Source organism: Thrips palmi, unplaced genomic scaffold (assembly GCF_012932325.1).
Source record: "Thrips palmi isolate BJ-2018 unplaced genomic scaffold, TpBJ-2018v1 HiC_scaffold_7, whole genome shotgun sequence".
Classification (NCBI taxonomy): Eukaryota; Metazoa; Arthropoda; class Insecta; order Thysanoptera; family Thripidae; genus Thrips; species Thrips palmi.
Window position 1 is genome coordinate 9,241,752 of NW_023144634.1, and position 13,731 is coordinate 9,255,482.

A 13,731-nucleotide genomic window follows, 5' to 3' on the forward strand; every position below is an offset into this window, starting at 1 on the left:
AGAGAGCAGAACTGCAGTTACCCGGCAGGCTAAACTAAACGTGGAGGAAGCCGTCTTCTTCTAACTCTGCAGAGACGAAACGGCTCTCACCTCCTCGGCTGGAAGCCATCCGCTTCACGCGTGCACACTCTTGGTTCCTGCTGAATTTTTAACAGAGTCCTGTCTGGCGGCCCGTCGTCGGACGGTCGTCCAGCCCGCGCTGGCGGGCTGGCGGGCTCCCAACGCGACGTCTATCGCTTCCTGGTGCCACGGCCGGCGAGGCCCAGCCCAGTGTGTGTGCAGTCCGTTGGCAATAGCAGCGGCTCTGAATCTTGAGCCGGACCGACTATGGATGCTGCTGAGAACAACGCTCGGTGGTTTGAGTTGTAAAGATTCTTTAATCAGTCAAGTTTGTAACTCCACAGGTCAAGGTTGCACGAGGAATGCAAACACGTTTGGAGAATAACACAAATTAAAATAAACTTAAAAGTAGTCGAATTGCATTCGGACATTGTCCTGCATGATATCTTTTGATAAGATACAAAAATAGATCCTCGTCAGGTACTTGATGTAAACCACTTGATTACACTAATTAAGTTGGTGCAGTATCAAAGACCAAAGATTCAGAGCAGCAGAGACATGTCTGCGACGATACGCACAATCTGGTGTGACGTTGGAAAGCCTTGAATAAACATTCCCTAATAATACTGATCCCGAAGCATTGGAGAAAACCCTCGTCTGGTATGGCACGTACTCCTCGCTATTCATGTCAACAGCGGCTCGGCAACTTGCTTGCTTTCCCATTCATTAATTATCGCCTAGAGCAGTAACTCTTGTTTTCCCGTCTGGCCGCGCGCCGCGGGTGGCGCTAGCCTCCAGGCAACGCGACATGAGTAGAGTCTCTCGACGCGTGGGGTAGGCCGGCCGCAGCGGCGCGGCGCACGGGGTATCGCCACTGCGCGGTGGGCCTCACAGACGCACGCTGGTGGTCTCGGGGCCGGCCTCCGCGTCCAGGTCGACGTCGACGGCCAGCGCGTGCCCGTTGGTGGCCCCCGGGGCGCTGTCCTCCACGGTGAACACCTCGTTGACGTGGCCCTGCTGCTCCGGGGCCTTCTTGGCCGTCTTCTTGCGGACGCCGATCTGCTCGGCCTCCTCCACGGTGTCGGGGAGCTTCACGTTGTGCGTCTCCGGGAACCAGAAGGCCAGGACGCCGCTGCCGAGGCGAAAGGGTTATTTTGGGCGCGTGATCGCGAGAGCAAAACGGACTCGGCCTACCTGAGGAGCGACATGGAGCCGAACATGATGAGGGGCAGGGAGTCCAGGTGGCGGGCCAGCAGCGGCGTCTGCGGCGCCAGGATGGAGCCCACGCGGCCGATGGTGGAGCACACTGCGAACAGCGAGTGGCGCACCTTGGTGGGGAACAGCTCGGCCGTGAGCACGTAGATGACGGTGTAGGAGATGGTGATGCCGAACTTGCCCAGCAGGAACACGGTGACGCGCGCCCAGGCCAAGTCTGAAACAAGTTTTCAACAGTTGATCCAGGGTTGCCGACGATCGGTATTTCTGTCTCTCTCGCTGAGAGGAGGACAGCCTCACCCGCCGGCAGGAAGTGGAACACGATGCAGGCCAGGCCGGCCAGGATCAGCGACGAGCACATGGAGGCGCGCCGGCCCGCGCGTTCCATGAGCAGCCAGGCCGCCAGCCCGGCGGGCACCTCGATCAGGCACACCAGGATGAAGTTGAGGTACTGGTTGCCCGCCACGGCCACCGAGTTGAGGGACAGCCCGTCGTACACGAACATGTTGGTCAGCCTGGAGGACACAGAGGCCGTTAGCTCGACGCCGGCGTGCTGCCGCAGCGAGGGGTGGTTCGGCGCCTTACCAGCAGAAGCAGCAGTTGAGTAGCCGCCACAGCAGGACGCGAGACCGCAGCGTCTGGCGCAGCTCCTGGGAGACGGTCTGCTCGTCCTTGTCCGCGCCCGCAGTCTGGAAAACGAGACGGAATGATTGCACCCTGACGACGACCGCGAACGCCGAGGGACCTCGAGGCATGCAGCAGGAGCGCTGACCTCGTTGTCGGCAGCCGCGGCCAGCTTGATGTCGTCGATGTTGAGCTGGTCCGCGGGGATGCGGTTCAGGTGCGCGGCCCTGCGGATGATGCTCAGGGCCTCCTTGGTGCGGCCCTTGGACGCCAGCCAGCGGATGGACTCCGGGAGCACCCTGGAGCACAAACACGGCTAGCATTGACGAGAGCGGCGCGCGGCGGCGGCGTGAGCGCCCGGCAGGGTAGGCAACCCGTCGCGCGCGCACGCTCGACGGGCCGGCGGCACTCGCCTCGCAGGCGGCCGGCCGCTCACTCACCAGAGCACGGACAGGCTGAGCAGCGCGGGGCCGTAGAAGGCCCTGAGCGTCCACCGCCAGTCCAGCAGCGCCCAGGCCACCACGCCGAGCAGCGCCTCCCCGGCCGCGTACACGCCGTGCGTGAAGGCGCTCCAGATTACGCGCTTCTTGGCCGGCATCAGCTCCATGCCTGCAAACAGCATGAGAGACAGTCGCAGAGAGCGCTCGCGGAGTGGCTAGAAGTGGCCTCTTTTTATGACTTTGGGTGACAACTGCGTTCCATCTAGCTGCGGTTAAAGGCCTCCGTCAACGCCCGGGTACTTTTGAGGCTCTGCTGCGTGGCGGGAATTTTCGCCCAATTGAAACACTGACCGAGGATGAAGGCGGCGCTGAAGAGCCCCGCGTAGCACAGCGGGTCCAGGAACTCGAACACGACGAAGAAGACGTAGTTGGTGGCGAGCGAGCGCATGAGGCCCATGACGCCGGCCAGCGCTAGCCCGGCCAGCAGCACGGTGCGCCGGCCGAAGCGGTCCGACACCAGGCCCGCCATCGGCATGCCGCAGAAGCGGCCGATGTTGTTGATGGTGCCCACCAGCGTCACCTTCCAGTTGTCCTTGCACGTCATGTCCCACTGCAACGCCAGAGCCGCACTCAGCTTCAAGCTCAAACTGATTTAAGGCGCACACCACCGCACAGTTTCGCGACTCTCAAAACTTCGTCTAGAGTCCACTGTGCACTAGACGCCCCGCACCTCGCTCATGATGGACAGCTGCCTGCTCGGGTACACCCACTGGCTGCAGGTGGTCGACACGTTGGTGAACGACTCCGGCGTGCAGGTCCACGTCGAGTTGTCGTCGGGGATGGTGGCCAGCCTGGAGCACGAGTCCCTCATGGCGGTCGGCAGCCACGCCGGGCGCAGGTCTGCCAGCAGCGGGTCCGACTCGCACTCGGGGATGAAGCACCTGGCGCGTCAACAAACGTTACAAGATGGCGTTTCATTAAGTTTGCCCGAGTTCGTAACCTGCTGCAACGTACCTGTGCTCCACCTGCTTGGCGGTGAAGACGTAGGACAGGTAGAAGGAGGCGTGGAACATGATGGGCACGCACAGCAGGGAGTAGTTGACCATCTGGAAGCGGCCCCAGATCCTGCTGAGGACCTCCAGCGCCGTGTCCAGCTCCATCGTGGCCGCGCGACTTGAGCTGCTTCACGACCTAGCGGACCGCAAACATGGCACGTCAGCTATCATTGACAAGAAGACACTGTAAAAATAAGTGAACGAGGGAATGCGTTGGGAAAATATAGAGAAAGCAATTGGAATTAATTGTTATTTTAAATCTAGTCATCACTCCCACTCCACAGCAACTACATCGATGAAGCCTCGGCCCTCATGTTGCCACCGCTTTCCTCCAAATCAGCGCCTGTCGCCCCGCTCCTCCGACAACTCCGTCCACCAGCATGGCCGAAGTGGCGCTGTCTCCCTCGCTCTCGGGGAGCGTTCCGCCGGCGTGCGACGGAGACAGCGGGCTCCGCAATTGGATTCACTGCCTCATCGTTACGCGGGGGCGCCCCAGTGCCTCAATTGACGAGGCGCAACGAGAGGAGGCGCATATGCGGGCGACAGCGCAGCAGACGCCACAAACCAACTAGAGCACCGGCAGCTAATTGAACGAACCGCGGCCCAGGGGAACGGACGGCCGTCGCGACCCCTCGCGCGAAGGTCTTTGCACGCGGCGAGCATTGTGAGTCTCTCGCACGCGGGGTACCGACGGCTTGTTTGTTGCGGTCCGATTCGGAGGCGTTTCCGCCCGGTTCCGCGAATTTGCGGCGTGCCTTCTCTGTGACACGCGTACGGGGCTCACTAGCCAGACGCGAAAGTAGATACCGTACGCGGAACCGGCCGGCGGCGCCCTAGAGGCAACCAAACGCGAGACACGGCGTCATCACTTCTGCAGCCGCACGGACGATAACAACAACAACAACAACAACAACAACAACAACAACACGTCCTGGAGGCTGGCCGGCACTCGTTACATCACGCCGCATCCCCATGCCCGCGATGCCCATTGCCGCCTTTGCCACTGCGAGTCTCTCTGCGAGTTTATCGCGAGCTGAGTCAACACAACACGCTCATTGCAATTCGACGCGACGATTTATCCCCGGCGAGGCAGTGTCGCGCTGTCGCGTGCAATGTCACATCGGCCGGATTCTTCCCGCCGGTCCGATTTTTTGACACCTCGCCTGTCGTGACCATGGCTCATTAGGGAGGATTGTTCCCACACTCGGACGGAGGTTTTCGCTCCAGATTTCGGTTTCCGCGGTTAGTCCGCACTAATCACAGTCCTTGACTGACCGAAAGAGTGTCTGCTTAGCGTGGCGGTGACCCCCTCGTCGCCAGGAGAAGGAAAGCTGAAAACCCTGGAAGTTCAAGAGCTAACAACACCGATAAAGGCCTGACTGAAGACTGACACCGACGGCCCTAGCACAACACCAACACTGAACGCCCAGGCTAATGAATGGCATTACGACTGAAGAACAGCACCGAAAGACCACTGACACCTCCAGGCTATCACTGCACACCACGGCTAGAGATTGACGCTGTCCAAAGCCCTTAACACTGAAACTGAACGCCCTGCCTGAAAACTGGCTTTGCGAGCCCGGCAGTGTGGGCTCGGTCACGGTCACAGCACGCAGCAGCAGCTACTGATAGCGTCGGCGGGGAGTGTAAAACTGAACTGGCGACTTGACGCTGCCGGCCGGTCTCAACGCAGTGCAGGGTTTCAGTAAGGCTGGCGCACCTTGCAGACGCAGGACTCCGTCCGGGCTCCCAACGACTAGAGTCCTTCTTGGAGTGACTCTGGGCTGGAAATGTTGTGCTGACCGTCTAGCCATCCGCCCCCATGGGCAGGGGGAGGGTGGATTGCGAGGTAAGGCTTGCCTGGACTCACCTCTGGACTGTCTCGCCTGCGTGTTGCTGCGGCTGCCCGGGTGTCTGGATGCTCCTGGACTGCACGGCACCACGGCCACGGCACCACGGCACGCACGACGCCGGCTCGGCCGCCGGCTCGGGTACCCGGCGAGCTCTACGTCTCTGCGTCCCTGCGTCACCGAGGCGGCTCGCCGCGGCCCGGCAGGACTGCCAGCCACTGGGCCGGGGCCGCCGGGCCCGCGGGGCTGGCGAGCCTCCTCAAGGAGCTCGCCCATTGGCTGGAGGGAGGATCACGCGCGTTCAACTTTGGCGCGCTTGGCGACCGGCGAGGGTGGCAGACCATGCCGAGCCTGTCCGCGTATGCAAATGAGTGCCGAGATTGGGACGCAAAACGAGGAGCGGCGCGCAGAGGTCGAATCAGACATTTACAGTTACCTCTACTTCAAGGAATTGTCCTCGGTCAGCTGGGTGGATTCTCTCTCTCCGTCGTGACACTGAGGAATAAATCGACGCTTGACCGCTGCGGCCCGCCTCGTCCCGCTCCGTCCGATCGTGCTGCGAATGCTGCGAATCTCGCAGGCCTCGCACGTGGACAGCGAGTGGACACCCGCGCCGGAGTAACTTGCCGTTTCCGCAATAAATAATCGGCCGGCGGCCGAAGAGCGCTTACGCCCCGCGGACTGTAGCACCGCGGCGCGCGTTGCAGTCTCCGACTCGGTCTTGAGGCGTCACCGCGACGCGCTCTGGGCCGCCGCATTGCAATGCCCTGGCGGTACCTGGCCCTGGCGGTACCTGTCGGTACCGGCGCTCCGGGGTGCCGGGTACCGGGGTCAGCGACCGGTAGAGATGGCAACAGCGGGCTGCATGCTGCTGCTGCATCGCTGCACCGAGCTGCATCTTCGGCCTTCGTCCCTGGGGCACGTGTGGCAAGGCTGGCCGGCCGGGCAAGGCCGCCGGCCGGCCTCCTGCAGCCTTCGCGCCGCCTCTTCGCGCGCTGCGGTGCGGCGGTACCTCCCGGGTTTTCCGCACTGCTTTCACGTCACCTGCAGCCGTCGGGCCGTTGGAGGAATGAATGGTGACCGGAGAGCAAATTAACAAGTTTCTGAGTTTTGGTAGCAACGGCCACATGTTGCAAAGCTAGCGTGACGACGTATTCCAACGAGTAGCTTCTGAAATTCGAACGAACAACCCGTGGATTGGTTCGATCATCTTGGAGACACAGCCCCTATAAAGCTGGTGAAGTGGCCGAGGTGCCTTACCGGCCACCCCATTGTTCGTGCCGCCGTGCCGCACTAGCACCTCCGCGTGCCGGGCGTGGCCTTGGCCGACGGCCTTGGGCCTCGCGCCCCGGCCCCGCACTGCATGCAGGCCGGGTCGGACGATATCGAACTCCCGATTGCCGGAAAAGCAAATTAGCATTTCAAACCCGACCGCCTTCCCCTTTTGCGGACTAGTTTCTGCCGCATCGTTTGACGTCACGCTGACGTCATTCGGACACCCAGTCATTACTTTTTGGAGGGTTGCCATGCACATTTTCCTCCCCGCGAACTCAATCACGATTAGTATTGCAGTGGGACGCGATCGGTTCAACAAGTGCACCGCGCTGGCGCCGCTGGCGGTGTCGGCGTGCGCGGCGGCGGGGAATCCACGCGATGTGGTTCGGCTGCCAAGGCGGGAATACCCCGCGAGTGAGAGGCGCGGGGTAGCGCCGGTGGGCCGCGACGGGCCGCGGCAAGGGGTAGAGCGGTCGGCGCCGCGCCGCGGGGTACTGCCGAGGAGGGCCGGGTGTCCGAGTGTCGCGTGGGGGATTGCTCTACTGTACTGCCTAGAGCTCCATCGCCGCACACCAGACACCTCACACCTTCCGAGCACGACATCTTACATTCACTCGCAAACACTATACCGCCATGCTTCGCGGAGGCATGTTGGAGAGGAACTCTGCAGGCGGGCCGGCACACTGCAGTGAGCAAACGCCGCAGTATTATTCGTCGGTGGGTTGGCACTGCTGTTGGCACTGTCGGTCGGCGCTCGGCAGTAAACGCCTCGATGCGGCATGCTGCATAACCATGGGAACGGGAGGGCGCCGTGGACGCCCCGTTCGGCCCGTTCATGACACACTGCAGTGCGCTGCAATGCGCTGCAGGATGGCCAACCTAGCCCGCGTAATGGCAGTGGCGTGGCTGATCGGTTGCAGCCGTAAAGGCAGCACTGCAGTCCCAGGCCCGGCCAGCAGCGCCAACCTGACGCAAGTCAAATTTTACGTATAAACCAGTAAGAGTTTTAATTAACAATGTAGCTATTCTCATTGACACCTGGAGGTTTTTCTTGACCTCTTTTTCTGCAGTGGCCTACAGGGCCGCGTCTGTAGCCACCCCTGGAGGAACAGCAAGCGCGGGCTGTGCCAACCGTGTGTTTTTTGTGCCTTTGTTTTCCTTTGCGTCGGTCCGCACTCCCGGCTGGCTCGGGGGATTCGAGAGGGAGTGAGAGGGGCGAGAGGGGGGACGAGGACGCAGCAGTAAAAGCTGCGCCGAGCAAAGGGTGGAACGCGGCAGCGGCGGCAGCGCACAGTGGGCCAGAAGACCGGTGGAGGCGGCCTAAACTCGAGACGCGTTTTGAGCTCCAGAGTCGCCAAGCAGGCCTCGAACTGAGCGTGTGACCCCACCAATGGATTCCTCGTTCGGAGAGCAATCCATTGGTGGGGTCACACGTTCGATTCGAGTACCATTTGGCTACTCTGCAGCTCGAAACGCGTCTAGAGGTTTGGCCGCCTCCGCCGGTCTTCTGGCCCACTGTGCGGCGGGGCGCATGCCCCTCGGCGTGCCCCGACCTGTGTCCTTGCCTCGCGTTGCTTCGCCTGCCCCGTGCCTGCGTGCTTTATCACGCCTCGAATCACCCGCCCGCCAGGATTCGAACCCGCGACCCCGCGCTCCGTGCCACGCGCGCACGCACGGGCGCGCCCACAAAAGAATTTATGCCCCTGCGTCTCAGTGTGCGCGCCCCGCTGCACAGGCAGGAGGCCTGCTCGGTCTCTCTCGCACCCGTGGGATGGCCCGAGGGTGCGAGAGCCGCGGTCCTCTCGGAAAACGACGAGGGTGGAGTCACAACGGAGTGCCGATGCACCGGAAGGGCTCGTTACGTCGTCGCCCTGCAGACTGAGAGTCGACCCTCTCTCCGTCTTTCTCATGGGGCTGTAGGTGCGAGAGAGACAGACTGGCTGCGCGGCGACCCTGAATCACAAGGTCCTAATAAGGGCGCGGCGCCAGCGGCAACGCGACTGGTGTGACGAAAACCGGAGTCTCGCCCTGTGTTCCGTGCGGCGATGAATAATGGATCCGGGATCGATTCTGGGACTGACTGGCTGATGGAATGTAAGTCGACGTGTGTGTCTGTGTGGCGCGCCGTGGCCGTGTGTGTGTCTGTGTGTTGATTATGTATGCTCTCTTGTAACAGAGGGTAGACAGCACCATCTTTTGCATCGCGCGGGGGTCGAGATAGCGGCAGAGAAAAAAAAAGAAAATATGGGTCTTTCTTTTTAAAATTCCACCGTAATTTTTTTTAAAAGAAAAACTCGAGGGAAGTTAAGTGTCCCGGCAAACATTATGCAGTTTATTTTACAAAAAAAAGTACCATGAAAAATAAGTGGGCTGAAAAAAAAGGGAATGCTGCTGGGTAAAAGCCCTTCTGATCTGATGGGAAAGTGACACGTGTGTGGTGATGTGGCGTGCCGGGGGCGTGCAGTGCACGTCCGTGCCGGGGGCAGCCCAACTTTGACGCCTCGGGTATCGACCTGCCGGCAGACACGCTTGCTTCGCTCGCTTGTTGCCACTGTAAAAACGGGAACTGCTCCGTCGTGCAGTGCAGAGTCCCGGCAGGGTGCGCGGCCTCGGCGGCCTCGGACTTCTTGGCCTCGGCCAGGCAGGACTCCTCGCGCAGCGCTGCCCGGCTTGCTGCCCGGCCCGCGGGGTCACGCAGCTTGCAGCACCCTCCGCTAGATGGCGCCAGTGTGGTGACGCGCCGCCGCCCTCGGCCGCGCCGCCCCGCTCGAGGGGTCTCTGTTGCGCGTCTGAAGCAACACAGTGGGGGAGGGGAGGGCCGTACCCTGCTCGTGCACATCCCCGACGCAAAAAAAGCGCTCGCCAGTTTTTCCTATGCAGTCCTACATTGCAGGGCGCGGGGTAGCGAGAGGGGACGGGTTTGCAGATGCGGAGGGGCGTGGAGGGGATGGAGATTCGCTACAACATTCACTTAAGCCCGGCGTTAGCGTTGCCTTCGAGCTGCGGATTTGGCCGAGTAAGTGCGGTTGCGCGGCTTCCCATTCAATACACTGCCCCCCCCCCTCTCTCTCTCCCCTCTGCCGGCCAAGTGCACGTGAGCTTCGGTGAAAGACAAAAGCCCGACCGAAACCGAGGGGAGCAGCACTGGTAAAAGTTTTTTTTTCCTTCACCTTCTAAAAAAATAATACTTGACCATTTTTTCGCCAATTCGAAAATGACGATGATGATGTCATCATCACAAATCGACGGTTGGTTCGCGACGGTCTCCAGGGGTGTCTATCGCCCCGAAAAGCAGAGGCTGTAATTGCTCCAATCAGAACGGGCTCTGGAGGCGAGGAGGCGAGGGGCGAGGCCCTCGGCGGGGCGCACCTGGCCCTGGCGGCACGGCGCTGCGCTGCGGCGCTCACTGGCGAAATATAACGAATCGAATATGCGTGGCCGTAACCGGCATCTGCCTGCACCTGCCGACCACCTGCGCAGCGGAGCACCGAGTTTTTGCTGACCCCGTTTCATAATTTGTCGAATAAAAAAAATCCGCGGCGTTCTTGCTTGTCCCGTTTTCCGAGCGACTGCGAGCCTGGTAAAAGTTTTTGCGTGTGTGGTAGTCACTGTGGTAGTCACGCTCGCGACGTGCGAGGTGTGCCAGCCGGGCGCCAACTTTGGTCAAATAGGACCGACAAAGTCGGTCAAATGCAGAATAATTGGATCCGACAGTGGCGCGCCGGGCCCGGGGCGGCTTCCCGCTGACAGCGTTCGCGTGGCCCGGCCTCGTCCACGGCGGGGGCCGGATCGCACGCCACTCTGCATTTCTGCAAAGCTCACATTATATACCCTTGTGCGCGCACCGCCCCCCACCGCCGCCCTGGCCGAGGCGAGGCAGGCTGCTGTACAGCAGAGAGCTGTATGAATATTCAAGTTAAGCAAGCAGGCCCGCTCGGTCTTGCGCCCTGAGAGGGGGAAAGACGGCCTCGGAAAGAGAGAGTGATAGAGTGAGAGAGAGGAAGAGAGAGAGATCCGGGCCCGAAGGGCTGCGGGGGTGGTATGCGAAGATCCGGGGGGGGGCGCAAAAAGACAATCCAATCCTCTGCAGCCCCTAGGTAGCCACCAGTACTGTAGGCAAAAAGACAAAGCTCGTCCAGTAAGAAGGCAAAGTGTTTGCCCCTCTGGTGGCCCCGTCTACGTGGCAGCTTGAGGCCGGCCGGCATGGAGAGTGCCGTCGATCTTGTCTCTCTTTCGCGCACACCGGGGCGGCCCATGAGTGCGAGAGAGAGGTCGTGCGATTGCAAGAGAGTATCGACTTGGGGATAACTGGCGCCATAACTAGCTGCCATCGTCTTCCTGGCGCCGTCCCTCAGGAAATTACACGGCCATGCCGCCACCCCGGCCAGGTGAACGGCCGCAGCGCGCCGCTGCGCCGAGGGTTCAAATCCCGGCAGCACTGCTTTCTCTTCGTCGGGTGTTCGTCATGGCCTGGACTGAGGACGGTAGATCGCCTCACTCAATCTCATCGCCCCCTGTACTGTCCTCCCCCCTCCCCCCTTTCACCTGCATCGTCCAATCACGAGTCCCATAATGCATCAGACGTGAGGGGCTGGCCGCTTCACCGTAAATAGGAACCCGGATTTATCTCTCCCTCTTCCTTGTACTATCGACTGGAATCGAGTGGCCCCCACGGTCTATCGAGTGTGTGGCTCCAGGGACTGACTAACCACTCCACACCGATGAGGCCATTAGCATTGTTGTATTTGCCCTGCACTTGTCGGCAGCCCGGCCAGGGCGGCCAGGCTCGGGGGAGGGACCCGCGACGCCTCACGGAGTGAATTTCGACCACTGCATGTGCCAGTGTACCAGCGAGTAACAGCCAAGCATGACAAGCATGACACACGCGCGCTGGCTGGCGGAGTAGATGTAAAGCTCCTGCGGGGTGCCAGGTACACGGTGGGGTGACTCCGAAGAGCGCATTGTTGTCGCTCTGTCTCTCTCGCATTCATAGAGCGTTCCGTAGGGCCGTGGGCAGCCGTGGGGGTGTGAGAGAGGCGGAGTGGGGCCCACGCGGTGCATCTCAATGTGCGGGTGGGCCGGCAAGCCCCAGCCAGCCCCAGCCAGCCCTTTGGCACGGCCGTTTGTAACGCGAATAAAGAATGCATGCTGTGTTTGTAATGTGCGTCCGCAATCTGTGCGTGCGTACCGTAATGTATGTAATGTGTGTGCATGCGCGCCCGAGCGTGCGTGCGTGTGTCGAGAAAGTGCGTGGAACGAATGTAGCGTGTGCGCGCTCGAGTGCGGCTTTGTGTGAGCATGCAAGTACTAGTGTGGGGAGAACGTTTTGGCTGCTTGCCAAGCCGCCGGTGCGAGTTCGTTAGTCGTAGTTGAGACTTTAACCAAAATTAAATTTGCGTACGTCTGCAGGCAGGCAGGCCTCGTTGGCAGCGGGCGGGCGGGCGTCCCCCACAGACGTTGACGCTTTCAATCAGACAGTTTCGCCTCGTGCGGCTTGTGCAAATGTCGCTGCAGCAGCCAGACAGTAAAGTGTCTGGGGCTCTCAGACCGAGTCTCCGAGTCCCGGCCGGGCACTTTTATTTTTCAATAATTCAACGCCGGGTCGTCACTCCTTTATGACGACTGACTCGGTTATGGCACGCGGTGCGGCTCATCAACAGGGCAAGACGCCTTGCTCGACGATTCCACTGCCTAGAATGGCGCGGACATGGAGCAAAAGCACTCACAAGGCACCAGAAATAAATCCGATTACAAATGGTGATGCTGATTTAAAAAGGGAAAAAGAAAGGTTGTGAGAAACTGCAGAGATAAAATACAAAATAAAGCAATATTGGGAATATTTTGGCAGGGAGGACCGATGTGGCGAAAGGCGCTGGGGCGATGGGCTTGGGGGTGGGGGATGTTCCTGATAAGTAATGGGCCTCACGTGCCGCCAATAATTACGTAACGACCAGCATGGCCTGGAACGACCCTGGGCCGAATCCTGGAAGGCCTGCAGGGCTGGACCAAGGGCTGCACCGCAGGACCCCTTCAACAAAGCGAAGAAAAGTGCCCCCACATAAAACGAAGCATTTAGCAACCACCACACTGTCAGGAGGCGATCGGAAGTAATGTTAATAGAGCCTCGGCTTCGGCTGCCCTTGGCGCCCTTGGCGACGTGAGGGCGGCGGGACGGAACGCGCCGGCAAGTTTGGCTAAAAACGGGGCCGTATTCAAAGGCCGCCCCACCCAGAAATTGCTTCCGTGCCGCCCTGCGCCGCCCTGCGCCGTGCGCGCCAATTCCGGAATTATTTTCCATCCTGCCTGCTGGGCCCCGACAAGCCCGGCCAAGCCCGGCCAAGCCCGGTCTCTCGGCCTCCAGCGCAACAAAAACGGTAATGAAAATCTATGAAACAATAATTGGATTGGGAGAAATTCCAGAGTGCGAACTCGGGGACAAGGGAGCAACACAGGCACACTCAAACACATGCACGCTCGCATACACCGACACACTTACACACTGAAAGCCCCCGCCCGCACGGGATTCGGCTATAATCACAGCTTGAACACCATGGCGGCAGTTTCGCAGGGACAAATGGAATGAGGGGGCGAAAACAAGCGGGCCAGCGGAACGTGTCGAACGTGTTCATCCCGCCCTTGCTCGTGTACACATTGTACGGGCCATTCCGCGTTCCACAGGAAGACAGATGCCCAAAGCTGACTGACTGATTCACTGACCGACAGACTGAATGAGTTACTGACATAATGGCTGACGCCGACTGACGAACAGGCCCTCGGACGGACGGGGGAGGGACAGGCGCGGTCGCGGGGCCGGGCGGTCTTGGGCAGATTGCCTCTCTGGCGTGGCGCGCGGCGTGCTGGCCACACCGGGAACACCCTCCTCACCCGCATCAATCCTGTGACATGCAAATGGGCCGCGCCGCATCCTCCAGGGCCTCCATGGCCTCCAGGGCCTCCAGGTGGGGTGGCTTCGTGGTGGGCTCGGCACAAGGGCTGCCTGGCGCCGCGCGTCATCACCGAGTACGTACCGAGAGGGACCGCGGCAACCCCGGGGTCACGGCGGCCACGTTAACCCCACGCCGCGAGGAATAGCGGAATTGAATTCCAGTTGCGAGGGTTGGCCCACACCCGCATCATCTTTCCGGTAAAATAACTGGAAAGAGAGCGAATGGTGCCGTGAGATGGGGAACAGGGTCCAAAATCCAAGCCGGC

The 13,731-nt window shown here is 60.6% G+C and overlaps 1 protein-coding gene across 3 annotated transcripts; it reads right to left on the bottom strand.

Moving 5' to 3' along the window:
• Positions 1 to 356: 356 nt before the first annotated feature.
• On the bottom strand, positions 357 to 5,403 carry LOC117652594 (solute carrier family 22 member 21-like). 3 transcript variants are annotated; one of them, XM_034397628.1, is made up of 10 exons: positions 5,265 to 5,403; positions 3,354 to 3,530; positions 3,070 to 3,280; positions 2,691 to 2,949; positions 2,340 to 2,508; positions 2,048 to 2,198; positions 1,861 to 1,964; positions 1,576 to 1,790; positions 1,255 to 1,492; positions 357 to 1,192 (listed from the first exon to the last, which is right to left on the bottom strand). In XM_034397628.1, exons 2-10 carry the CDS (start codon positions 3,497 to 3,499, stop codon positions 949 to 951), a joined length of 1,737 nt encoding a protein of 578 aa, XP_034253519.1. In that variant the 5' UTR covers positions 3,500 to 3,530; positions 5,265 to 5,403; the 3' UTR covers positions 357 to 948. The 3 variants fall into 3 exon arrangements, with proteins under 3 accessions (XP_034253519.1, XP_034253521.1, XP_034253520.1); XM_034397630.1 differs by lacking the exon at positions 5,265 to 5,403 and adding an exon at positions 5,115 to 5,225; XM_034397629.1 differs by lacking the exon at positions 5,265 to 5,403 and adding an exon at positions 4,953 to 5,074.
• Between the last annotated feature and the right edge of the window lie 8,328 nt (positions 5,404 to 13,731).